General features: G+C 38.1%; 1 protein-coding gene across 27 annotated transcripts in view; it reads right to left on the bottom strand.

The window, feature by feature from the left end:
* Nucleotides 1-26175, bottom strand: part of PACRGL (parkin coregulated like) — a 56482-nt gene extending 30307 nt beyond the window's left edge. For 2 of the 27 annotated variants that reach the window (XR_010126016.1, XR_010126021.1), the window contains exons 1-11: nt 25963-26172; nt 24694-24819; nt 24357-24437; nt 22072-22139; nt 21792-21946; nt 18725-18792; nt 16802-16892; nt 13618-13752; nt 13001-13108; nt 3484-3564; nt 988-1100 (exon numbers count right to left, since the gene is read on the bottom strand). Coding sequence is in view for 13 of the 27 variants with exons in the window: in XM_063663566.1 (XP_063519636.1) it covers nt 1044-1100; nt 3484-3564; nt 13001-13108; nt 13618-13752; nt 16802-16892; nt 18725-18792; nt 21792-21946; nt 22072-22123 (747 nt within the window). In the remaining 14 variants the exon portion in view is untranslated. Of the gene's footprint in view, nt 1-105; nt 1101-3483; nt 3565-13000; nt 13109-13617; nt 13753-16801; nt 16893-18724; nt 18793-21791; nt 21947-22071; nt 22140-23834; nt 23925-24356; nt 24438-24693; nt 24820-25826; nt 25904-25962 lie in introns of those variants that run through there. The other 25 variants (XR_010126011.1, XR_010126022.1, XR_010126023.1 and 22 more) reach the window with 24 other exon arrangements.
* Nucleotides 26176-26503: the final 328 nt, after the last annotated feature.

The following is a 26503-nucleotide window of genomic DNA, read 5'->3' as shown; positions in this document are numbered from 1 at the left end:
TATTACATCAAAATTCTGAACTATGTCTATAATGTCTATATTATGTTTTAAAAGCTTCTTAAAAATTGCTAAACATAAGCACAACAAAATCAATGAATGCATGTACAAGTTTTAACATTTTAATTGCTGAATATCTTTATGTGAACATCAGTAGTATTTTCTGGCTATGAAATGCAAAAATAACATTTACTTAAATACAGTTAACACCTAAAATTTAGGTAGTTGTAATGAGTTGTAATAAACAACATACTTGTAATAGAATTTACAGAATTAGAAAAAATTGTTTAAACTAGAATACTCTGAAAATTTTCCAAGCATTGTACATTATAAAATACATATTTACAAACAATATTAATAGTGTATTCATGGGGCCAGGCACAGTGGCTCACGCCTGTAATCCCAGCACTTTGGAAGTCCATTGTGGGAGGATCACTCACCAGACTTCGAGACCAGCCTGGACAACAGAGTGAGATCCCATCTCTACAAGCAAATTTCAAAATTAGCTGGGCATGGTGGCACAAGCCTATAGTCCCAGCTAATCAGGAGGCTGAGATGAAAGGATCATCTGAGCACAAAAATTTGAGGCTTGTGGTGAGCTATGATTATGCCACTGCACTCCAGTCTGGGCAACAAAGCAAGACCGCTTTTCTCTTTAAAACAATTTTTTGGCAAACTATCGATAAAAATAAGGGCACAGCTACAAACTGATTGATTGATTGCCAAAAAAGTGTTATAAATAAAAAGACACTAGAAAATACAAATACATCTTATCTTGCAAACTCAGTAATGGTTCTTCACACAAATAATAAAAATACAAAAAATAAACCTCAAAATTGTACTCTTATAGAACTTATTTTAATAACTTTCCATTAGTAACTGTTCTTTTTTGTTGATGAATAACTTTGATTCAGTGTATATTAATCTTAACCTAGTAAATAACGAATGGTGGCCATGATTTACAAAAGAATAAAATAAATGAGTACCCACGGTCAGTGCTTGACACGTCACCAGGTAGAAAAAACAATTTTTGTTGGCTCCCTTCTTCAACAGCATATGGAGCAGTATGTTGGAATTTTAGATTTGATGATGCTAAGGCTTCCCTGTCAACAGAAAAAAATTGAGCATCATTAGTATCATGCAGAGTTCCCCTAATAGGTATTATATTTGCAGGAATATGCCTAGAAAGTATCCAAAACTCAAACAAAAAGGGGTAAGAACAAAATGATGAAATAAGAAGGACTTTTTGCTGAGTTAAATAAAATATAGGCTGTTTCTTTCTCTTTTTTTGAAGTATCTAACTAGAGAAGTAATTAGAAGCCAGACTACCAGTATCTGAATTCAGCATCTACTAGTCACTTATTTGTCAAACCTGGACTAATTACTTCTCTGTGCCTAAGTTCCATGATCTTTAGAGGGAGATAACAACAAAATCTCCCTCTGATGACTAGGAAGAGTAAATGAGTTTCATGTCTAAAAAGTACTCAGCAGAGTACCTGCCACGTAATAAGTTCCCACACAATCAATAAAGATCAGGATTTGTGTTGTGCCTTTCCCAAAATAAATGTGCATTTCACTTAGAAAAAAATCAAATCAGGCTAAGAATGAACTGATTTCAATTTAAGGCAGATCAGTTCTAAGAAAGTAACACTGTGACTATCTGTAACATATTTTCCTGTACCCAGAAGTTGAATAGTTCCATCATTGATATACACAAGTCCCAAGAAATGAGAAACCACATCTGAGAACACTCATTTTTAAAGACTTAATTTCTAATATTTTAAGAAGAAAGAGATATATAAGCTTTTAAGCTCTTAGAAGAGAAAGAAGAGCATTCATTAATTTCATGAAGGATTACAAAGTAACAGAAGTTAGCACAATAATAATTAAGCCAAGAGAAAGTCTTTGGCATGTAATTGCAATAGAAAATTTTCTATTCCAATTACATCAATCATTATTAAAATATGTAGGACATAAGGAGGAGGAAACAAGAGGAGTCAGAAGAAAATAATAACAGCCCTTGTAGCTACAAAATCTTTTTTAAAATTCTGTATTAGCAACATTCAAAGCTAGTAAGATGGAGTAGTAAAAAAAGAATTTGATATTTCTGGGATCCTGGATTACTCGACTACAGCTCTGTGTTCCCCTTCCAAATCTTAATGTGCTATTTCTAAACTTTATTTACACGTATACTATCTCCTCCTCCACACCCCCACCACTCCCACCACAAAATCTAACATGCTTGGCCTGTCCCTTTCTACTTGTCCCATTTCCCATACTGGCCCACAGGATATGGAAAATCACCTAGGGAGCGTTTCCCACTGAAAAGCTGTGGCATCATCACTTAGCATTTGTTCACTTCCACTCCACAGAAGAAGAAAGGAGAAATATATTTTGCATTTAAATTCTCAGAAGAGCAAGCAAGAATTTCCTTGCTGCAGAGGAGACATGGGATTACTAGGGGAAAGTTCTGCACATCTCCTCAACAAGGTGTCTGAATGCTAATGCTCTGCCTACGACCCAAACACAACAAAGAAATTCATTATCTAGTAGGCTTAGGCACTTACTTCCTCTTGTCAACTGTATTCTAGGCATCCATCATGGAAAGAATATAATCAATCAAACAACTCATTGAGATTGGTCAAATGAGGTATTTCACTAAAGCTTTATGTCTGCCATTTTAAAATTGTATATGATCAGGTAGATTTTCTCATAACTAATTCCTTTAGAAGTACCTACAATGGAACTAAGTTATACAGTGTTAAGATGGTCACATGCAATTCTATCATTAAGATCTGATTAAACAAAATTTTCAAAAGCAAGGACTGCTTTTATGGAAATATTTCTAAGACGAGATTATCTGAATGCTTCCTTCAAATGCTGAAAATTCAATTAGTCTAGTAATTTGACACCATACAGTTATGAAATCCTCCATATTTTCGTACCTTGAAAAGTTAGAATAAACTATTCCAGCACTGTGTGTGCATATGTGTCCGTGTGTGTGTGTGTGTGTGTGTACACCTATGGAGGTATGCACGCACTTACAGAAAGAATGGTGCAATCATCTGGATGTCTGAGTCAGAAAAGGCAGCAAATGAAAGAGAAAAAAAGTATTTTTTCCTCAATGAGATAAGTTAATCATTTGGTTTTCTGAACTTTTCGATGCTCAAAACTAAACCACTGAAAATACTTTAAAGAAAAAAACTGTACCACTGTGCCACACGGAGTGCCACATTAAGCACTGTGAAAGTGTACAAGCCCTATATTTACTCAACCTGAGTCTGGTCTGAGTCGCAGGGCTTGAGAACAGTGTGACCTAGAGACAAACTCTTGAGTTCTAAAAGGAAAATAACAGCGTCAATCTCACATAGTTACCTGTGGCTGAAATGAGATAGTATATGTTAAATATATATATATGTCAATTTAGTAATACACCTAAAAGTTAAAAAAAAAAAAAAAAGACTTAAGGAATAATATTCTACTTACACTTCCGCCACGTTGCTCTAGCTTTTGTAATGCGCTGGTGATTGGCTCTTTGAATTTCTTGTCCATTAATCTCTTGGAAAGCTTTTAAAGTAAGATTAGGGGGAAACGAAATGACTTTAAACTTAACAATGCTCACCATACGCATAAGTAAATCTTCAGGAACACCCCTTGTTTTAGATTTCAAGGCTTCTTTTAGGAAGCATCTCACTGAAATTTACATGTATAAGGTACCTCTGTATTTGTTTTAAAAAACAATAAATTTACATTATTTCAGGTAAAACCAATCCTATAAAATCTGCTTCAGTATGCTATCTGAAGTAAGGTTTCTATAAAAAAGCATATTTTATGATTTTGTAATTTGCAAGAGCATTGAGGACCATGATGGAAAGCTGTGCCTCTAAAACACACATTTTCCTGCAATAAAAAGGGAAGAGAGGACAAAGGATGGAGGATTTACATGAGTAATTTATAACAGTGAATGCCCTGGGGATGGACAGGGTCCCTCTCCAGTCTTCCAGTTGCTTTCTTCAGACTGCATTACCCTGCTGAATCTGTATACACCCTGTATAGCACAGGGATTTATAGGCAGATCCATGGGACATCAGCATTAGAATCACTTGAGATGCCGTTTAAAAATGCAGATTCTTGGGTCTCACGCCATACTTAACCAGAATCCCAGGGCAGAAGCCCAGAATCTACATTTTTAAGCAAGATTTTCAGGTGATTTATTCCCTCTTTAAAGTCCCATACATTTGCAGCTCAGAAAACGTATAGTTTATTTTGCATAAATGAAAAAATGAGTTGTATACAGGGCTTCAGTAACTGGTTTTGAAAAACTTTTTCAAGAATACCCTTTCTTCCAATAAACTTCTAATGTAGAAGTCTATAAACCAGATAAAAATTAAGGCTTTGAGGCTGAAAGGTATGGAAGATGGGGGTGAGGGACGAAGGGGGTCCAATAGCACCTCATTGACATCCTCAGTGGTGTCTGTCTCATAGTGAGCGGTAACAGACCAGGAACTAACCCTCACACAACCTATTTCTAGAACTCTTTATATAATACCAGGATCTGATGGTCAGGGTGGTGTCTAGGTCTTCCCAAAGTGCTGGCAGCCCAGGAAAGCTAGATACCCGTTCACAGTCAGTCCTTGTCTAGGAAAAGCAGACCTCTGAGGAGGAATGCAAGTGACCAAAGATAAATGCCACTGACCAGAAAGATTAGAAAACAAAACAAATGTATACAATTGTTAAATCTGGTCTTTTCTTTCTGCCATCGGAGGTGGGACTGACAGACTATTTAGGAAGCCTTGCTTGACTGACTTTGAAGAAGGATCCAGTGTGATTCCTTTTCTCTACATATCACATCCCCGTGACTCTATCCCAATTTTCTCAGCAGATGTCCTTGCTGCTTATTTCTACATCCCCCACCCACCTGCAAAAACAAAAACAAAAAAAACCCAAAACCAAAACCAATAATCCCCACAAGGACTGACAGCATGCCTGTTTCTGCTCAGGATTATAGTCTCACTGCTTGGCATACCTGGCAGAAAACAGGAGGCCAGAGTGCAAGAGACTATTATTAAACTACTGCATATTTGAACAAGTCACTTTGTATACTAGTGTGAAATTCCTGTAGTTGGTCAGCCACACCCCCTGACATGAAGCTTACAAATATCTGCCAAGATTCTCTTTCTTCTGTCATAAGACTCCTCATATGTCAAGGCTTGAGAGTCTATTCTCACTATGTCTTCTCCTCACGGAATTTCATCTACCACCTGTGAGCATACCTATCCTGATAGAGTCACCATCGCACCTACTTCTTATACTGTTAACCAGGTAGTTCCTGGGGTGTATTACACTAGTTGTGGAACAGGAAGTTAAAAATACAGTTCTAGGATCTCTCATATGGATGGATCCAAGAAAAAACAGTGGAACCATTATCAAAATCATACCTCAGCTGTGAAATACAGAAGAATGCAGACAGGGAGGTCCTATCTAAGTCTTTAATCTTTCTATCAGTATGCGGTATAGAATTTCCCTTGCCTAATGTTTGGCCCTTGCCCCATGTTTGGCCCTTGCCCCTAGCTCTTGAATGATAACCTCTAAGTTCTTGGAATGTCCTCCCGGATACGGTATCCTTGTCAACATGGGAGTTTCGGGTGACACCAGGTAGTCTATACAATGTGATTTATGATGAGAACTTTGGTTCACAGGGTATTAGCTCAATTTCTAGAGAGGGTGTAGACTAATGTCAACCACACAGGCAGGCAGTCTTGCCTGCATGACAGATACCAATAAAAACCCTGGACACTAAGGCTCACATGAGCTTCTCTAGTTGGCAATACTCCATGCAGGTTGCCACACATTGTTGCTGGAAGAAGTAAACACTGCATGAAGAAGGGGGCGGTTCCAAGATGGCCGAATAAGAAGAGTTCCAGTCTACAGCTCCCAGTGTGAGCAACACGGAAGACAGGTGATTTCTGCATTTCCAGCTGAGGTACCGGGTTCATCTCACTAGGGCTTGTCGGACAGTGGGCGCAGGACAGTGGGTGCAGCGCACCAAGCGTGAGCCGAAGCAGGGCGAGGCATCGCCTCACCCGGGAAGCGCAAGGGATCAGGGAATTCCCTTTCCTAGCCAAGCAAAGCTGTGACAGACAGCACCTGGAAAATCAGGTCACTCCCAACTTAATACTGCACTTTTCCAATGGTCTTAGCAAACGGCACACCAGGAGATTATATCCCGCGCCTGGCTCGGAGGGTCCCATGCCCACAGAGCCTCGCTCATTGCTAGCACAGCAGTCTGTGATCGAACTGCAAGGTGGCAGCGAGGCTGGGAGAGGGGCGCCCGCCATTGCTAAGGTTTGAGTAGGTAAACAAAGCAGCTGGGAAGCTCAAACTGGGTGGAGCCCACCGCAGTTCAAGGAGGCCTGCCTGCCTCTGTAGACTCCACCTCTGGGGACAGGGCATAGCCAAACAAAAGGCAGCAGAAAGCTCTGCAGACTTAAATGTCCCTGTCTGACAGCTTTAAAGAGAGTAGTGGTTATCCCAGCACGGAGTTTGAGATCTGAGAACGGACAGACTGCTCCTCCTCAAGTGGGTCCCTGACCCCTGAGTAGCCTAACTGGGAGGCACCCCCCAGTAGGGGCAGACTGACACCTCACCCGGCCGGGTACCCCTCTAAGACGAAACTTCCAGAGGAACGATCAGGCAGCAACATTTGCTGTTCAGCAATATTCACTGTTCTGCAGCCTCCACTGCTGATACCCAGAAAAAACAAGATCTGGAATGGACCTCCAGCAAACTCCAACAGACCTGCAGCTGAGGGTCCTGACTGTTAGAAGGAAAACTAACAAACAGAAAGGACATCCACACCAAAACCCCATCTGTACGTCACCATCATCAAAGACCAAAGATAGATAAAACCACAAAGATAGGGAAAAAACAGAGCACAAAAGCTGAAAATTCTAAAAATCAAAGCGCCTCTGCCCCTCCAAAGGAACACAACTCCTCGCCAGCAATGGAACTAAGCTGGATGGAGAATGACTTTGATGAGCTGACAGAAGAAGGCTTCAGACGATCAAACTTTTGCAAGCTAAAGGAGGAAGTTTGAACCCATTGCAAAGAAGCTAAAAACCTTGAAAAAAGATTAGACGAATGGCTAACTAGAATAACCAGTGTAGAGAGGACCTTAAATGACCTGATGGAGCTGAACACCATGGCATGAGAACTACCTGATGAATGCACAAGCTTCAGTAGCTGATTCGATCAAGTGAAAGAAAGGGTATCAGTGATTGAAGATCAATTGAATGAAATGAAGCGAGAAGTGAAGTTTAGAGAAAAAAGAGTAAAAAGAAACGAATAAAGCCTCCAAGAAATATGGGACTATGTGAAAAGACCAAATCTACGTCTGACTGGTGTACCTGAAAGTGACAGGGAGAATGGAACCAAGTTGGAAAACACTCTGCAGGATATTATCCAGGAGAACTTTCCCAACTTAGCAAGGCAGGCCAACATTGAAATTCAGGAAATACAGAGAATGCCACCAAGATACTCCTTGAGAAGAGCAACTCCAAGACACATAATTGTCAGATTCTCCAAGGTTGAAATGAAGGAAAAAATGTTAAGGGCAGCCAGAAGAAAAGGTAGGGTTACCCACAAAGGGAAGCCCATCAGACTAACAGCGGACCTCTCGGCAGAAACTCTACAAGCCAGAAGAGAGTGGGGGCCAATATTCAACATTCTTAAAGAAAAGAATTTTCAACCCAAAACTTCATATCCAGCCAAACTAAGCTTCATAAGTGAAGGAGAAATAAAATCCTTTACAGACAAGCAAATGCTGAGAGATTTTGTTACCACCAGGCCTGCCTTACAAGACCTCCTGAAGGAAACACTAAACATGGAAAGGAACAACTGATACCAGCCACTGCAAAAACAAGCCAAATTGTAAAGACCATCAAGGCTAGGAAGAAACTGCATCAACTAACAAGCAAAATAACCAGCTAACATCATAATGACAGGATCCAATTCACACAAAACAATATTAACCTTAAATGTAAATGGGCTAAATGCTCCAATTAAAAGACACAAACTGGCAAATTGGGTAGTCAAGACCCATCAGTGTGCTGTATTCAGGAGACCCATCTCACGTGCAGAGACACACATAGGCTCAAAACAAAGGGATGGAGGAAAATCTACCAAGCAAATGGAAAACAAAAAAAAGGCAGAAGTTGCAATCCTAGTCTGTGATAAAAAAGACTTTAAACCAACAAAGATCAAAAGAGACAAAGAAGGCCATTACATAATGGTAAATAGATCAATTTAACAAGAAAAGCTAACTATCCTAAATATATATGCACCCAATAAAGGAGCACCCAGATTCATAAAGCAATTCCTTAGAGACCTACAAAGAGATTTAGACTCCCACACAATAATAATGGGAGACTTTAACACCCCACTGTCAACATTAGACAGATCAACGAGACAGCAAGTTAACAAGGATACCCAGGAATCGAACTCAGCTCTGCACCAAGTGGACCTATTAGACATCTACAGAAATCTCCACCCCAAATCAACAGAATATACATTCTTCTCAGCACCACATCACACTTATTCCAAAATTGACCATATAGTTGGAAGTAAAGCACTCCTCAGCAAATGTAAAAAAACTGAAATTATAACAAACTCTCAGACCACAGTGCAATCAAACTAGAACTCAGGATTAAGAAACTCACTCAAAACCACTCAACTACATGGAAACTGAACAACCTGCTCTGGAATAACTACTGGATACATAACGAAATGAAGGCAGAAATAAAGATGTTCTTTGAAACCACTGAGAACAAAGACACAACATACCAGAATCTCTGGGACACATTTAAAGCAGTGTGTAGAGGGAAATTTATAGCACTCAAAGCCCACAAGAGAAAAGCAGGAAAGATCTAAAACTGACACCCTAACATCACAATTAAAAGAACTAGAGAAGCAAGAGCAAACACATTCAAAAGCTAGCAGAAGGCAAGAAATAAGATCAGAGCAGAACTGAAGGAGATAGAGACACAAAAAACCCTTCAAAAAAATCAATGAATCCAGGAGCTGGTTTTGTTTGAAAAGATCAACAAAATTGATAGACCGCTAGCAAGACTAATAAAGAAGTACAGAGAGAAGAATCAAATCGACGCAATAAAAAATGATAAAGGGGATATCACCACTGATCCCACAGAAATACAAACTACCATCAGAGAATACTACAAACACCTCTATGCAAATAAACTAGAAAATCTTGCAGAAATGGATGAATTCCTGGACACATACGCCCTCCCAGGACTAAACCAGGAAGAAGTTGAATCTCTGAATAGACCAATAACAGGCTCTGAAATTGAGGCAATAGTTAATAGCTTACCAACCAAAAAAGTCCAGGACCAGATGGATTCACAGCCGAATTCTACCAGAGGTACAGGGAGGAACTGGTACCATTCCTTCTGAAACTATTCCAATCAACAAAAAAGACGGAATCCTCCCTAACTCATTTTATGAGGCCAGCATCATCCTGATACCAAAGCCTGGCAGAGACACAACAAAAAAAGAGAATTTTAGACTGATATCCCTGATGAACATCAATGCAAAAATCCTCAATAAATTATTGGCAAATTGAATCCAGCAGCACATCAAAAAGCTTATCCACCATGACCAAGTGGGCTTCATCCCTGGGATGCAAGGCTGGTTCAACATATGCAAATCAATAAACGTAATCCAGCATGTAAACAGAACCAAAGACAAAAACCATATGATTATCTCAATAGATGCAGAAAAGGCCTTTGTCAAAATCAACAACACTTCATGCTAAAAACTCTCAATAGATTAGGTATTGATGGGACGTATCTCAAAATACTAAGAGCTATTTATGACAAACCGACAATCAATATCATACTGAATGAGTAGAAACTGGAAGCATTCCCTTTGAAAACTGGCACAAGACAAGGATGCCCTCTCTCACCACTCCTATTCAACATAGTGTTGGAAGTTCTGGCCAGGGCAATTAGGCAGGAGAAAGAAACAAAGGGTCTTCAATTAGGAAAAGAGGAAGTCGAATTGTCCCTGTTTGCAGATGACATGATTGTATATCTAGAAAACCCCATCATCTCAGCCCAAAATCTCCTTAAGCTGTTAAGCAACTCAGCAAAGTCTCAGGATACAAAATCAATGTGCAAAAATCACAAGCATTCTTATACACCAATAACAGACAGAGAGCCAAATCATGAGTGAACTCCCATCACAACTGCTTCAAAGAGAATAAAATACCTAGGAATCCAACTTACCAGGGATGTGATGGACCTCTTCAAGGAGAACTACAAACCACTGCTCAAGGAAATAAAAGAGGACACAAACAAATGGAAGATTCCATGCTCATGGATAGGAAGAATCAATATCGTGAAAATGGCCATACTGCCCAAGGTAATTTATAGATTCAATGCCATCCCCATCAAGCTACCAATGACTTTCTTCACAGAACTGGAAAAAAACTACTTTAAAGTTCATATGGAAACAAAAAAGAGCCCACATTGCCAAGACAATCCTAAGCCAAAAGAACAAAGCTGGAGGCATCATGCTGCCTGACTTCAAACTATACTACAAGGCTACAGTAACCAAAACAGCATGGTACTGGTACCTAAACAGAGATATCGACCAAGGGAACAGAACAGAGGCCTCAGAAATAATACCACACATCTACAACCATCTGATCTTTGACACACCTGAGAAAAACAAGCAATGGGGAAAGGATTCCCTATTTAATAAATGGTGCTGGGAAAACTGGCTAGCCATATGTAGAAAGCTGAAACTGGATCCCTTCCTTACACCTTATACAAAAATTAATTCAAGATGGATTAAAGACTTAAATGTTAGACCTAAAACCATAAAAACCCTAGAAGAAAACCTAGGCAATACCATTCAGGACATAGGCATGGGCAAGGACTTCATGCCTAAAACACCAAAAGCAATAGCAACAAAAGCCAAAATTGACAAATGAGATCTAATTAAACTAAAGAACGTCTGCACAGCAAAAGAAACTACCATCAGAGTGAACAGGCAACCTACAGAATGGGAAAAAATATTTGCAATCTACTCATCTGACAAAGGGCTAACATCCAGAATCTACAAAGAACTCAAACAAATTTACAAGAAAAAAACAACCCCATCAAAAATTGGATGAAGGATAGGAACAGACACTTCTCAAAAGAAGACATTTATGTAGGCAACAGACACATGAAAAAATGCTCATCATCACTGGCCATTAGAGAAATGAAAATCAAAACCACAATGATACCATCTCACACCAGTTAGAATGGTGATCATTAAAAAGTCAGGAAACAACAGGTGCTGGAGAGGATGTGGAGAAACAGGAACACTTTTACACTGTTGGTAGGACTGTAAACTAGTTCAACCATTGTGGAAGACAGTGTGGCGATTCCTCAAGGATCTAGAACTAGAAATACCATTTGACCCAGCCATCCCATTACTGGGTATATACCCAAAGGATTATAAAACATGTTGCTATAAAGACACATGCACATGTATGTTTATTGCGGCACTATTCACAATAGCAAAGACTTGGAACCAACCCAAATGTCCATCAATGATAGACTGGATTAAGAAAATGTGGCACATATACACCATGGAATACTATGCAGCCATAAAAAAGGATGAGTTCATGTCCTTTGTAGGGACACAGATGAAGCTGGAAACCATCATTCTCAGCAAACTAGCTCAAGGACAGAAAACCAAACACCGCATGTTCTCACTTATAGGTGGGAATTGAACAATGAGAACACTTGGACACAGGAAGGGGAACATCACACACCGGGGCCTGTCGTGGGGTGGGGGGAGGGATAGCATTAGGAGATATACTTAATGTAAATGATGAGTTACTGGATTCAGCACACCAACATGGCACATGTATACATATGTAACAAACCTGCACGTTATGCACATGTACCCTAGAACTTAAAGTATAATTAAAACAAACAAACAAAAAAACACTGCATGAATAACTCCACTAAGAGAAGAAAACTGAAAACTCCATGCCTGGTCTCTCATGGACCCTGCCTTATGTGCCTCTTACCTTTGCTGATTTTAATCTTTTTGTGTGTGTGTTGTAAGAAACCGTAACAGGCAATAACAGCTTTCCTGAGTTCCATGGATCCTTCTGGCAAATCAGCAAACCTAAGAGTGGCCTTTGGAACCTCATAAGCTGCACAGGGTCCCAGTAAATATTTATATTAAAGATTAAAGTTACACATATCAGGAGAAAGTCTCTTCCTGAATGCAATTTACAGATTCATTAAAACATCACAATGAAAAACAAAAATACTTAAACATGTTTGGTAATATCTAATTACACAAGACAGTGTATGGGCACCACTTAAATTCATAGTTAATCAACATGAGCATAATACCATCTTACTGTTCATTAGCTTTTATCCATTCATCTTCTGGTTTTTTTTTTTGAAGTGCAGACTCGCTCTGTTACCCAGGCTGGAATGCACTGTCACAATCTTGTCCCACTACAACCTCCACCTCCCAGGTTCAAGCAATTCTCCTGCCTCAGCCACCTGAAGCTGGGACTACAGGTGCATGCCACCACGCTTGGCTAATATTTGGTATTTTAGTAGAGATGGGGTTTCACCATGTTGCCCAGGCTGGTCTCAAACTCCTGAGCTCAGGCAATCCACCCACCTCAGCCTCCAAAGTGTTAGGATTACAGGTGTGAGCCACCACGCCCGGATGGTTTACTTTTTATTATAACCCTGAACTCTGCTCATGTAGGTGCTTTCCATTTAAAAAAAAAATAAAAGTAATACTGTCCATTAGTAAAATGTTTTATGAACGATCTGTATATTTTTTGCTAAGGATGATGAGATTTTTAAGGTTTTGAGTTGAAGACTTGAAGTTGTTAAATCATGAAGAGATACGGATGGTGCATGATACATACAGTCAATCATTTAATCTTTGCAGTACTTACGCTTGTAAGCAGATGCTTCAGATGGTCGTTTAGAGAAGGACCAACAACGACACTTAGCTGAACTAGAGCATTCAATCCTCTTTCAAACACTTCATCATCTGAATGGACCTGTAAGGTTGGTTAGTTGGGGGGTGTATGGGCATCAGAGAAGAGAGGAGAAAAGGAAAGAAAAGATAGGTTAGAAAAAAGGGTAAGCAAGTAGAGAAAAGGGTAAGATTAAACATCTAAAATCAGAAGATAGTCAACAAAACCTAGAATTTTAAAAATAACCTTCAACACAGGACATCTAGAAGCAAAAAACAAATTTTCCATCTGACTGAAGCATTAACTACAATATATGTAGCATACAGAAAGACTGATTTGGGGTTCATTACTTCCTCTAATTACTTAAAATGTCCCTTTTTACCTTTACTACATCCTCTAAAGATGTCTTCAGGTATGTAGTTATCTGGCCCTGAGTAACAGTTGCCTAATTCTGCAAATATGTCAGAATCACAGATAAAGGACTAATTTGCATATAATTTGGAGGGAAAAAGGCATACAATATTCTAAATATATTACAGCTTTCTTTTATATCATGTTTTCAAATATAAAGTACAATGAAATAAATGACATACCAGAGCTGCCTTTAGCACAGGAATCAGTCTAGGTAGCAAAGGAATAGCTTTTTCAGGAGCACCTTTGACCAAAAGTAATTCTCTAAAACCCTCCTTTGACACAAAAGTGTATGGATGCTTAGTCTCTCTCAGACCCTGCCAAAGACCAAGAGGAAACATGATTTACTACCCATTTCATTATGCTAATAACAGAAAAATTGAGTCTTTACTTGCTTAAACAAAAATCAAAAATTTCATTATTGTTTTCCTAATCATGATTATAATTTCAGCAATTACAATTTCAATTACACTGAGAAACTGTGGGACAAAGGGTTCCTTGGTATCCCAAAGGAGACTGGTTCCAGGGCCCCTCCTCCAATGGATACCAAAACCCGTGGATACTAAAGTTCTTCATATATAAAAGAGCATAGCATGTGCACATACTCCCATATACTTTAAATAATCTCTAGATTACTTATAATGCCTATTACAATGGAAATGCTTCATCAATAAATTTTATATTGTATTGTTTTATTTGTATTTTTTATTTTTGCATTTTTTTTTAATAGTTTTGATTTGCAGCTGGTTAAAACCCTAGATGTGGAACCCATGGATGGGAAGGGCCAACTGTACATGAGACAGGAGTAATCTCTACCCACAGAAGGGAAGGAAGGGAGAAGAAAAAGAAAAAAAAAAAAAGGAAAAGAAAAGAAATGGAAAACAGGGAAGGCAAGAAAAAATATAAGAAGAAAGAGAAAATAAAATAGGAAGGAAGGAAAAAGCAGGAAATGGAAGGAGGAAAAGGAAAGGTAAATGAAAATACAGACAAAAAGAAGGGAAACTCACTAAGATAATTAAAAGATTTTGTTATGTACACTCACTTTCTGAAAGCAGAGCAAATTAGTCTATGTTTATAACCACTCCTTTATGAATGCATGGCTATAAGATCCCCTACATTTAGTGATTTTATGACTTAATAAGTTTCTAAAATAAATTTCCTTCATATTTAAGTATATTAACGTATTTAGAAAGCAAGTATCATACTATATGCATTTTAAAGGCATGTTAAGATTTTAAATGTCATTTGTAATACTGAAATGCAGTATGAAATATTTAAAAAAACTGTAGATCATATCTCACTATGCCTTTCACCCTAAATGCATTAGAAACAATTAGCTAGTACTCTTTTATGATTTAACCAATCACAGTGAGTCAAGATAAAAGGGCCATCTGACTTTTTTCAAAATGATAAAGCAAAACAAAATCAACAGTAAACTCCTTCAGTTTGACTAATTATCTATGAAGAAATATAATCAGCTGCAAAATCATGCTTAGAAAAACCAATTCTCAAATAATTTGTCCTTCAGACCTAAATATCTGCTTCCAAATAGTAATCGAACATTTCCTTTCCTTGAAGCTGTCATGCTTTTGAAAACCATCCTGCCAAGCACATGGGCGTCATTTTGGATCAAATAGCAGTGTCCTGTATCCTGTTCATTTTCGAGATAAAAACTCTTAGATTAAAAGCTGAAGTGGATTTCAGCAGTGGTTCTTCTGTCACTACTTATCTGTTAGTAAATGAGGCCAGGAGAAAGATAAAAATCTACTCAATACAGAAAGAAAAGCATTGACATTTGGACAATAGGTATATAAAAGGCTGACTTTAAGCAGAAGTTAGAGTCCCTTTAAGGATATCCCAAATTAAAGCACTCCCTGTACAATATGATTAGCTACACTACACTTTCAAAGCTATCACCAGTTTTGATTAGTCTAAAAAAAAAAAAAAAACATGGTTTGCTACCTGGCATAAAAGGCTTAAGGTTTAAAAAATAAGGAAACAACTAATTTTGTGTGTGTGTGTGTTTGAGATAGCATCTCACTCTACTGTGAGAGGTAGCATCTCACTCTACTGTGCCTGGCTAATGTGATTTTTTTTTTTTTTCTTTTTTGTACAGACAGGGTCTCCCTATGTAGGTCAAGCTGGTCTCAAACTCCTGGGCTCAAGCGATCCTCCTGCCTTGGCCTCCTGAAGTGCTGGGATTACAGGCATGAGCCACAGCACCCAGCCTAACCTTTAATGCCAACCTCGAAACTGAATTTCAAAATAGGCTACCTATAAAAATACACTGCTTGTAATACTCAGCAATAAATTAAGAAAAATAAAAACATAGTTTTTGCTAGTAACTGGTTAGTTTACTCTTAAGAGAGTAAACATATTTGGAGAATTAAATGAGGAACTAGAGATTCTGATGTTTCATTTTAATTAAGGAATCTCAATTGGCAAAATTACATTTTTCTGTTCTGCTCCCACTTGGTCCTCCCCACTGGTTTTATAAGAAAGGCAAATGATATTAACCTAAAAAGGCACTGTCATGTTTATAGAGTCAGTTACACAGTAGCAACTAATCTAAGTAAAACTATCACTGAAAGAACTCAGGTGTTTTATTACTAATATCACCCAAACTCTAATCATTTGTTTCTTACTAATGACAACAAAATGATCCTTAACTTTTAAAAAGTCAAGTAATTAAAAGTTTAAATACAAGACAACTGGTTAATTCACTTCTCTACTTCTGATTCTAACTCTAGGAATAAAATTCATAGAAGATAACAATGATTCACTTGAAGCTAAGACTCCACCAACATTTTTCCTGACACAAATGTTAAATTATATAAAGGAAGCTATCAAAAGTTTTTTTTTTAATAGTCTATAAAACCACCTCCATGATGTACTGGAAATGTACAAGCATAGAGCTGCAGTGTTCTCCAAAAGAACATTTAGGTAGGTAGTATCAATTCCCTAAGAAACACATCATGTCAACACGATTGGTTGTACATAGAACCACTTACCACTGACAGTTTTCAGTTTAATCCCTGATGTTTTCCTGATTTCACTAGTACCAAAAAATCTCTCTCCTCATTATGAGTCCACATATTTTTTTGAAATAAGTACAAATATTTCATCTAGTTATCTACAAATCCCTATGCAGACTAATTCCATGTTTATAAAGCTGATTAATCAATTTCAAATAACTATATAAGAATCATAATTCATTCCTAAGGGTGTGTGGTGTTTCAATGCCTATTGTGTGCTTCGTTTTTCAAAGGCATACAATGAAACTTACTGACGAGCTACAAAGTAGCATTTAATGCAATTTTTAATGTTTATTTTCTGATAAATATTCAAAAGAGATGGCATATTTACCTCAGCTAAAGTAATAAGAAGCGGATCAAATGAAAGACTTTCAGGAGGACATTCCCACTGTAATCTGTGTTTTACTGAACCATGTACCAATCTAAAATATAAAAGTCAGTGAATGCAACAAGAAAAATATAATTCTATATTAAGCAGGGATCATCTAACATACAGTATAACCGTATCAGATTTATTTTGTAACATGTAGGAATACCATAACTTTATAAGATAGTACAAGGACATTTTACAAAGCAATGTCAATAATCCTACAAATTCCTAGTCTTACAGCAAAAGTGACCCACATGTGTTACGGTTACAGTTTTGGTGCTTAAGCATGTTGCTATCTGTGAATCTTAACACAGATGTTCCAGGTGATATCTTTCAGTGATATGACACAATAGGTAATCTACAGAAATGAAAAAATGCAAACAAAATGTAGTAATTATTAAAAATGTTTTACAAGGAACATTGTTTTTCACATATAGATCATGTAACCCTAACACTAATAATCTGAAGGCTAAACCAAGTTTCACCTCTGTTAAAGAGAAGAAAACCGAGGCCAGGAAGGTAAAATGGCCCATTCAAGATTACAAAGTGGTGGCCCCTGAATTAGGATTTCTGCTTCTTTTAACTGCTTTTTTTTTGAGACGGAGTTTCACTCTTGTTGCCCAGGCTCAAGTGTAATGGCGCAATCTTGGCTCACCGCAACCTCCGCCTCCCAGGTTCAAGCAATTCTCCTGCCTAAGCCTCCCGAGTAGCTGGGATTACAGGCATGCACCACCACACCCGGCTAATTTTGTTTTTTTGTTTTTGTTTTTGTTTTTTTTTAAGTAGAGATGGGGTTCCTCCATGTTGGTCAGGCTGGTCTCGAACTCCTGACCTCAGGTGATCCACCCGCCTTGGCCTCCCAAAGTGCTGGGATTACAGCCTTTACTGAGGAATAACTAACATGCAATAAACTGTATATATTTACGGTATACAATTTGGTATGTTTTTATGTGCGAACACACTCAAGGAACTATCATCACAATCATGACAGTGAACTTAATCCATCAACCTAAATGCTTCTTTGAACTCCTTTGTAATGTTCTCGACTTCTCGACTCCTTTGGGCTTATTTTCATAAGAGTAAGACGTCTCTGTAATATTGTTTTTACATTTTTGCAACAACAAGTTTTTGAGGGGTGGGGAGTAGAGAATTAAGAACCTTTAAATAGGGTTTCAATTCAGAATCTAAATATGAAATAACAATAAACTGAAGAGTATTTCTTGAGCTTATTTTTCACTCCAAATCGGAAAATACCATTAAAAACTAGATTTCTTGAATTTTGGAACAAAAATAAATAAATGTTGTGATTCTTTCCATAATCAAAATAAAATTTTCTATCATCTAGAACAGGCTAAAACTGGATGTACTCTGAAGAAATAAATGCTTTATAGAAATAAATTGTAAAATGATACATTATCCATAGTCTGTATTTTTTTTTTAAAAAGTTCTGACATCTGTCTAGAAAGGTGGCAAGCATTATATCCAAAATGAAGCAAAAACAGCCATACGTATTTATTATGAAATATAAACAATTTCATTAAATTGACAACTTTCATTTTACCAACAAGATAGGATTTTTTAATTTGCAACTTGCCCAAGCCTGCAAATGCTTAAATCGATTATTTTAGAAAAAGGGTTCAAGTAAATTTCTTAAACTAACTGATGGTTTATCATAGATCCCAATAACTGTATTTTGGAATTAAAATGGTTTTCTTCAACAACATCCAGGGATCTATACCAGTCCAAAAGAAAGTGTGAATAAAGTCATCTTTATTTCAACCTCACTAGTAAATAAAACTTACAATACATTTAAACTAAATATTGTGTTGATTTTATTCAATGATTTTGAATAATTTGGTCAGTTATAAATCGTATTGATTTTACCTGCAAGGAATACCTCCTTTAGAGTAAATAGCTGCAAATGCAGAAGGCGCTCGTGACTGTTCACCAAACTAAAATAAAAAATGAAAATATTACTATCACCTATACTTCTGAGGTCGGAAGCACACAGCCATTTTGCTTCTCAAACTGCCAAGCTGGTATCAAAGCGCACTGTTTCTACTCAGCAACACAATTGAGAAAAATTGTCAATCCTCTCTCTACTAGAATACCACAACCACACTTGGTACATCTCTTTTCTCCCCTAACGATTCAGAATGCTTGAACACGGCTGAAACCACATATGGAGTGACAGTTCTTTCTACCTTCTTCCCCACCGTGACCTTTCAAGGTGAGGACTCTGTGGAGAAGGGTGTTAAGTACAGGAAAAGCATATTTGTTTTTTGCCACCTGCACATCTCCTACTTTGTCCTTCAGCCAAATACAGATGGCGTAGGTAGTCACACTTCTCCAAACTGGCTTTAGGCTTCTATAAAAAACAAAGGATTGCACTGGGCAGGAGGGAGAGAATTGAAGATGGGGAAGATTCTCACAAATATATGCCTGGATGTATTTTCTTAGATATATAACTTTATAACCTTTCAGTTTTGCTATATATGAATAGCTTGATTGTATACCTACTCTCAAAGATGATTTAAGGGATGGTCAATCGCAACAGTTAAACAATCACAGCATAAATAATTTCAATATAATTGATAAGAGACTTAAAGAGGATTTAGGAACAAAAAGTAAATATTTTATCACATGGTACTTTTAATATATAATCAAATGAAAAACAGTTGTCTAAATTACAAAATATAAATTGACCTGTTTTAAAGATATAACTAGATAATTTTTTTTAAGTCACACACAATGGTAGTTTTAAAATGTGCTTAAAAATTTAGAATCAGCTCTTTTTTCCTCTGGAAAAGCATGAGTTTTGAGTAAAAGCACATAGGAGAAAATAAGTTCAAATTAAATTATAATAAAAGATTCATATCTGGCCAGGCGCCGTGGCTCAAGCCTGTAATCCCAGCACTTTGGGAGGCTGAGGCGGGTGGATCACGAGGTCAGGAGATCGAGACCATCCTGGCTAACACGGTGAAACCCCATCTCTACTAAAAATACAAAAAATTAGCCAGGATGGTGGCGGGTGCCTGTAGTCCCAGCTACTCGGGAAGCTGAGGCAGGAGAATAGCTTGAACCCGGGAGGCGGAGTTTGCAGTGAACCAAGATCGCACCACTGCACTCCAGCCTGGCGACAGAGCGAGATTCCGTCTCAAAAAAAAAAAAAAAAAGATTCATTTCCAAAATTCAATCCATGTTATGTGTAACAATTCACCACAAGAGGAATGTTTCACTCATCTAGTTATAATTTCTGCTACGAAAGAAATACAAGTTTTAAAAATTATTTTCAAGTAACAAGCATACCAGATAAGAAAGTTGTCTGAAAAAGTGCTACACATATTGGAGAAAAATTAAGACAAATTAGTACTATACTATCAACATATTCTACTTTTACCATCTACAAGCAAATGATCTTTCTTTTTGGCCCTTACAGGTCATGAAAATAATCCCTAAATTTTCAATATACCCACAGAGACTAAATTTCTGATTGAAATGCTAAACAATTCCTTTCTTTACCTTTCAATTTTATTCTAGAGATAATCATGGTTTCATCTTCCATGTCCCACAAAATCAGAATTTTTTTATGAATGGATTACTTTTATCGATTTTAACCAAATTTTACCAAGTCTAAAGTGAAAAATGTTATCCCATTCAATTTTTAACAATTTCAGACCATATTTCAACTCTACATTAATGTTATATACCATACTACACTGAATTAGCACTTCAAAAAATTTTTTAACTCAAATATTTAAAATATTAATGTGCATAAATCACAATAGTGAATTCACAAAAAATGAACACACCTGTTTATCAACACTGAGTTGAAAAATCTGAAAGTTTCCAGCACACTAGATGCCTCCACTGCCTCTCCCAAATCCCTACCCACCTTTCGCCCTAAAGGTGAACATTATTCTGACTTCCAACTCATTTGTTTTATATTGGTAGCCTTTACACATGCTTTTCTCGGGTCAAAATTATTTAACTATTTCCCAAAACTTTCCTCGATTTTTACTAAAACTTAGGACTAAGGTCACTAAATATTATTAATTCAAAAAGTACTTCTTTAAAGAGAGGAAGAAAATTGAAGCATCACCGTAAACTCCCTCAACTAAACATAAGCAAAGGAAGTAAGAGCAACAAGATTATTAGGGCATTCTTCAGGTATTCAATTTCCTTGACACTGTAGATTACAGAAAGAAGCAAAGGAACATAGCCGCTCAAACTATTTGTCACTTTGCTTTTATCCAGTCGGACACTCCTTCTGTCTTGGAGAGCTCACTATACCTTTGCTTCCTTAAGTAACTGCCATACCCTACCTACCACCACAGTCAGTCAGGAGCTTCAGCCACTCTCACAATCCCCTTTGAAGGCTGAAATCACTAACATCTCACCCTACCAAAGCTGGGCATGGGGCAAATAACACCTGGTGTTGTTGCACAGGTGTGTTCACTTCTGAATATTTTTACTGCATAAATCCCATGTTTATTAAATCTCATTAAATTGTTAGGAGAGGGCAAAGGAGGTTAGTACTACAACTAGGATTTCGGGTGGAACTAATTTACAGAATACAGAGGAACGGTCAGAGACCTTTATGCAACTATGGAAGCACGAAAAGCATTCTGTGGCAACTGAACACAAGTTTATTAATTGATATGGGGAAGTAAAACAACACTGCAAATAAAATCTAAAGCTAAAGTGCAATTTTCTATGCACTACAACGCGATATCCCAAACAGGTTAACTTCTATGTCTCCTTACCCCCATACTCACTCCCACATGTGACTGATTATCTCAGTTCTTCATCATAATAACCACATGCCCTTCTCTCATTGTTAGCTCAAAACTAGCAAAGGGACAAAACTCAAGACAGCATCCAGAATTGTTTAATACTGTGCGAAATGCCTTTAAAAAATCTACTGAGTTAGGAACAGTTTTGGACCTACTGGATTAATTGTTTTAGGGTTCAGTTTATCACTTGGTCTAGGATGAAGTTTTCTTGCAGACTCTGGAGAACTGGTTGACAATGAGGATTTGCTTCCCTGAACTGCATTCCTGTGTTTTATCTGTGTGCTTGATGATGTTCTTTGATCATAGTTACCTGGACAAAACAGAACATCAATAAAAACCAGGTACAAGCAATAAAGTTCACCCTGCATCCATCTGTAGCACAGAAAGTGCCATTAACAAACTTGACCTCTTCACTTAAAAACCAAAGCTCTGTACCTGTTGCTCTGTTTTTCAACTGTGTACCTCCAGAGCCCTCTGATTTCTGCATTGCTTCCCTTTCACTTCTGCAGTTTAAAAAAAGAAAGTTGATTTCAAAATTTGTTTGGAGGGGCAATCGTTATCAATACAAAGACGAAACCAGAACAGAGTATACAATACAGTAAAAGACACACAAAAAAGTTGATATGGAGCAACATACTGGAAAAGACTAATGAGAAAACATGAAATTATATCAACTTCAATAGTATCAATAACAGCAAAATAATCATCTCCAAGAAATGATGTACAAAAGTCAACTTTTTTTCCATTCAAATTGTCAAAATAAACTGTTAGAAACTCACTTCCAATCCTCTGACCACATTAGAAAACACAGACTACATTTCTGAAAGGAGTGGTTGGTACATCCCCTATCATCTTCTCTATCTTCTCTGGCCTCTGTATTTCCAAAGCTCCAAATGTTCACATGTGCACATCAAGCTCTACTTTTCCAGTGACATAATGAACTCTCCTACCCAATGTATCACAAGCTCCTTAAACAGAATGTAACTAAAACTGAGGTTGTCACACTGAAGTTATGAACCCCTTGTTAACCCAGGGTACCACCAGTTTTCTGGTCCTCAGGCTGAAAAACTTAGAAACACCATTGTCTCCTTTTCCTTCATTTCCTACACTCAATGCTACATGTGATGAGAAAGAGCGAGCTTTGGGCTCAAATATGGGTCTGCATCTCAGTTCTACCAATTATGAAATTTATGAATTTAGGCAGATTATTTAACCTCCCTAAACCTCGACTTCCTGACCTGTTTAAAGAAGGAAATAAAAGCCTATCAAGGTTTTCTGGAGGAGCAAATGAAATTATCTCTCAAGTTACTCACCCAGGGAATATTGGTTCACTTTTCCCTTACACAGTTCCTTTTTTTCTGCTAATGGAGGACTCTAGTTCATACCCCAAGGTTTCCAGCTAATCCAATCAATTTCTACAATTGTATCTCTAGCAAGGAATACACACACACAGACACACACACTCATATACCCAAGTGCCTACTGGTATTTTTAGGCCAAGCTTCATTCCCAACTTCCATGAAGCCTTTCCTGATCTTGGTTTCTCAAATGTGTATTTCTATGGCATTCTGATTTCTAACCTGTGTCCTTATTTCTACTTGATTACTCTGTTCCCTCACTTCCATGACAATCTAGTTATTCTATTAGCACACGTCTCACTTTAATGCCTTTAATAACGACTGCCTCTCAAGTATAGTGTAAGATCTTCCCTTAGGACAACACAGGTAAAGTCCTCTTCCACCTCCAAATGACAGCTTTTCAAATATTTGATTGCATTAACTCTTAACTCCTTCATTTTTTCTTCTTCAGGATAAACACGGATACTTTTTAAAATGATTCCTCACATGAAATGCTTTTAATCCACTTAAGTTAGAAATCCTCAAAAGGAGGACAAAGCTCCATGTTATAAAATTTAGCCAGATATCTCAAACATGATGTACCAGCTTAAAGTCTGATACCATGTAAAGATAAACTAAATGTAAGCTTGCTTCTGCACACTGAATAATTTCAATTTCCTTGATTTAATACATTGATCTCATTTATCTCATCCCACTACCAGCAGATGACTTACTTCCCAGTATCACACTTCACCTCCATTCCCAGGGCATTTTCTAGTACTATGGTAATTAAAATCTCATTGAAGTTGTCAGATAATATTCTAAAATAAGCAGAGAGAAGCTTTAAATATGTTAACCTACTAGTGTACTTCTGTGATCATTCAACAAGTATTTAATATTGTGCCTGACTTCTGTTTTGAGAAGCTCCTGGAGGGGGAACAATACAAGTTTCTATTGAAAAAAAAAAAAATGCATCAGTTTCCTCAACTCTATAATTGGGCATAATTACAGGAACTACTTTAACTGTTGATGAAGACTAGTAAGAATATATGTAAAACAACATTTCTATAATGGGAGGCATACAGTAAGGGCCACATGAGTCTTAGCTATTATTATAATTTTCTTTAAAATGGTACAAAGTGTTCTTTAGTATTACTATTACTAATAGTGAGACCACATGTTTTCTCCTTTTTAAAAAATTTGGTTTAACATCTTGGGCTACATCAACTTGAAGACCAGCTGAAGTCCAATTTCTCTTGATCATCAATTGTTAACAGCTGCAACAGATAAAAGCGATGCACAGCAAAGACACGTACCCACAAACATAACAAAGGCATAGGCACCCATATCAAATTATGATGCACATTTTTCAATACTACCTACCAATTCAGTGGAAGTTTTGGATGGAATTTTATAGCTAAATTTCTATCTTCCTTCACGTCAAAAAGTTGTTCCTGTAACAAACTAATGGGAAGGTGTTGCATTATATTTTGAATGAGTTCAAAAAGTCACCAAAACTCATTTGAAAAAGTTTTAAACATGGTAGAAAATTGAGCTTCTACAGTTTATGAGTATACAGGACAACTTTTATGTACAATATATAATTTTCAGCATTAAATATACAGTAATGCAAACACGTCTACATCCCCTTTCAAAATCCTGTATTAGAGAATTTCTTTCCAAAACAATTGCTTTTTCACTTAAAATTTTTATCCTTTACCTTAAGGACAAATTACAGTTGGCTCTCCGTATATGCAGGTTCCACATCTATAGACTGACCCAACCACGGATACGGAGAGCAGACTGGGGGACTTTAGCATGGGTGGATTTGGGTATCTGAAAGAGACTGGGGGGAGGGAGAGAGTCCTGAAGCCAATTCTCCACGGACACCAAGGGACGACGGGAAATGTAGTCAATTCTTTAAAATAATATCCACCTGGAAGCATGCCACTGACAAGCCTGCAGCATGAGTTGTTTGTAAAAGAAAGCTTAAAAAAATCTTAACCTTGGTAACCCTTTCAAGTGGTTTTTCATTAAATAACACGTAGAGGATGGTGTAAAGGGGCAGTGATGGGGAGAAGCGAAGCTGTAAGAACTATTTTGTGTTACAAATATTATCAAGGTCACCGCTCATTCTTTTACAAAACAAGATAAATATTCTAATTATAGATATTAGAATCCACAAATCCACTTAACTTGGAACACCTAAACTATGTCACAATATCAGAAAGCAAACAAACCACCCTATGAAGGCCACACATTCCCCTTAAAGCTTCCTTGGTTGCTACAGGTCATCTATCTACAAGGGACTGCCGGTATCTGTATCAATGGTAGGAAAGTGTACTTTCTATCATTGTTTGGACAGCTGATATAGCCTATTTCTTTCCCTGTATGTACTTTCTCACGTACTCAGCTTTAAGACCATTGAAATAAAACAATTCTCAGCAGAGTCCTGCTTTGTAATCCAGGTCTAGAAAGTTCCAAACGTGTAAGTAAGAGCCCCACTAAGGAAACCATGTTCCATTTGTAAAGCTCTGTCAAATTCTAAAAGACCCAGAGCCCAATAGTCACTTACCCCAGTCCCTTTTTTACCATAAAGTAAATTCAAAGGGCCAGTATTAGGGTCGCAGAATCTGCTTAGGGGTCTTAGAATCTATTTTCCACCTTCCCAGCCACCCCTCCTACACTCACTTCTAGATACTTAAAGACCAGTCCAGGGCCAGGATGCTATCAAAGTCAGTAAAAGAGGAAGACACAGAAAAAAAATAAAGAAAAAACAGAGATTTTTTAAAGGGGCCAAGGGAGGAGTTTACCAGTTTCAATTAAGGTTAACTAAGGCTACTTTCGACTGACCCTCTACCCCAGGAAAGGAGGGGTATACTCCAAGCGCTCACGATCTCAAGGGTCCTTAGCAACGGGGTCAGGCGGCCCTAGCAACAGATCAGGAAGCAAGCCGGCTTGGCCGAGAGCGCGTACAGGACACCCGTACCCGCGGTTCACGGCTCCGGGGACCCGTTCCTACCGCGCCTCTCTCCCGCCGCGATCCGCACACCAGCTGCCCCCCACCGGGGGGGCTTATGCCCGGCACTCGGTCGGCCAACAACTACGGCTACAGCCCCCGAGCGCCGGCGTTCGGGGAAATGAGGCTCCGCGCGGCCCGCCCCTGAACCTGGTCGCGCCGCGCAACGACGTCAGACGCACGCTGCGTCGTCTAAACCAATGGTAAGAGGTCGCGGAGGCGCCCCGGAAGAGGGTTGCCCAGGCAACCAGGCGCCAGGCGTTCATAGGGCAGCTCACGAACTACAGGCGCTGTCTCTGGCGACAAAGGGGCACCTGGTGGAGGATGTTTTTCGAATAAGAGGTTCGGAGAGCAGAGGGACGATGACGGGTTCCCAGTCGCCTGCGCCCTAGCCTCTCTTCAGTCCATGCGCTTAACTCCTAAACGCTTTTCTCGCACACTTAATACTCATTGTTCCTCAACTATCTTACCCTCAGTACTCGGAGAGCTGAAGACTGTGAACTCCTCCACC

Source organism: Pongo pygmaeus, chromosome 3 (genome assembly GCF_028885625.2).
Source record: "Pongo pygmaeus isolate AG05252 chromosome 3, NHGRI_mPonPyg2-v2.0_pri, whole genome shotgun sequence".
NCBI classification, from domain to species: domain Eukaryota; kingdom Metazoa; phylum Chordata; class Mammalia; order Primates; family Hominidae; genus Pongo; species Pongo pygmaeus.
The sequence above is the reverse complement of the archived record's forward strand: the minus strand, read 5'-3'. Positions and strand labels throughout refer to the sequence as shown.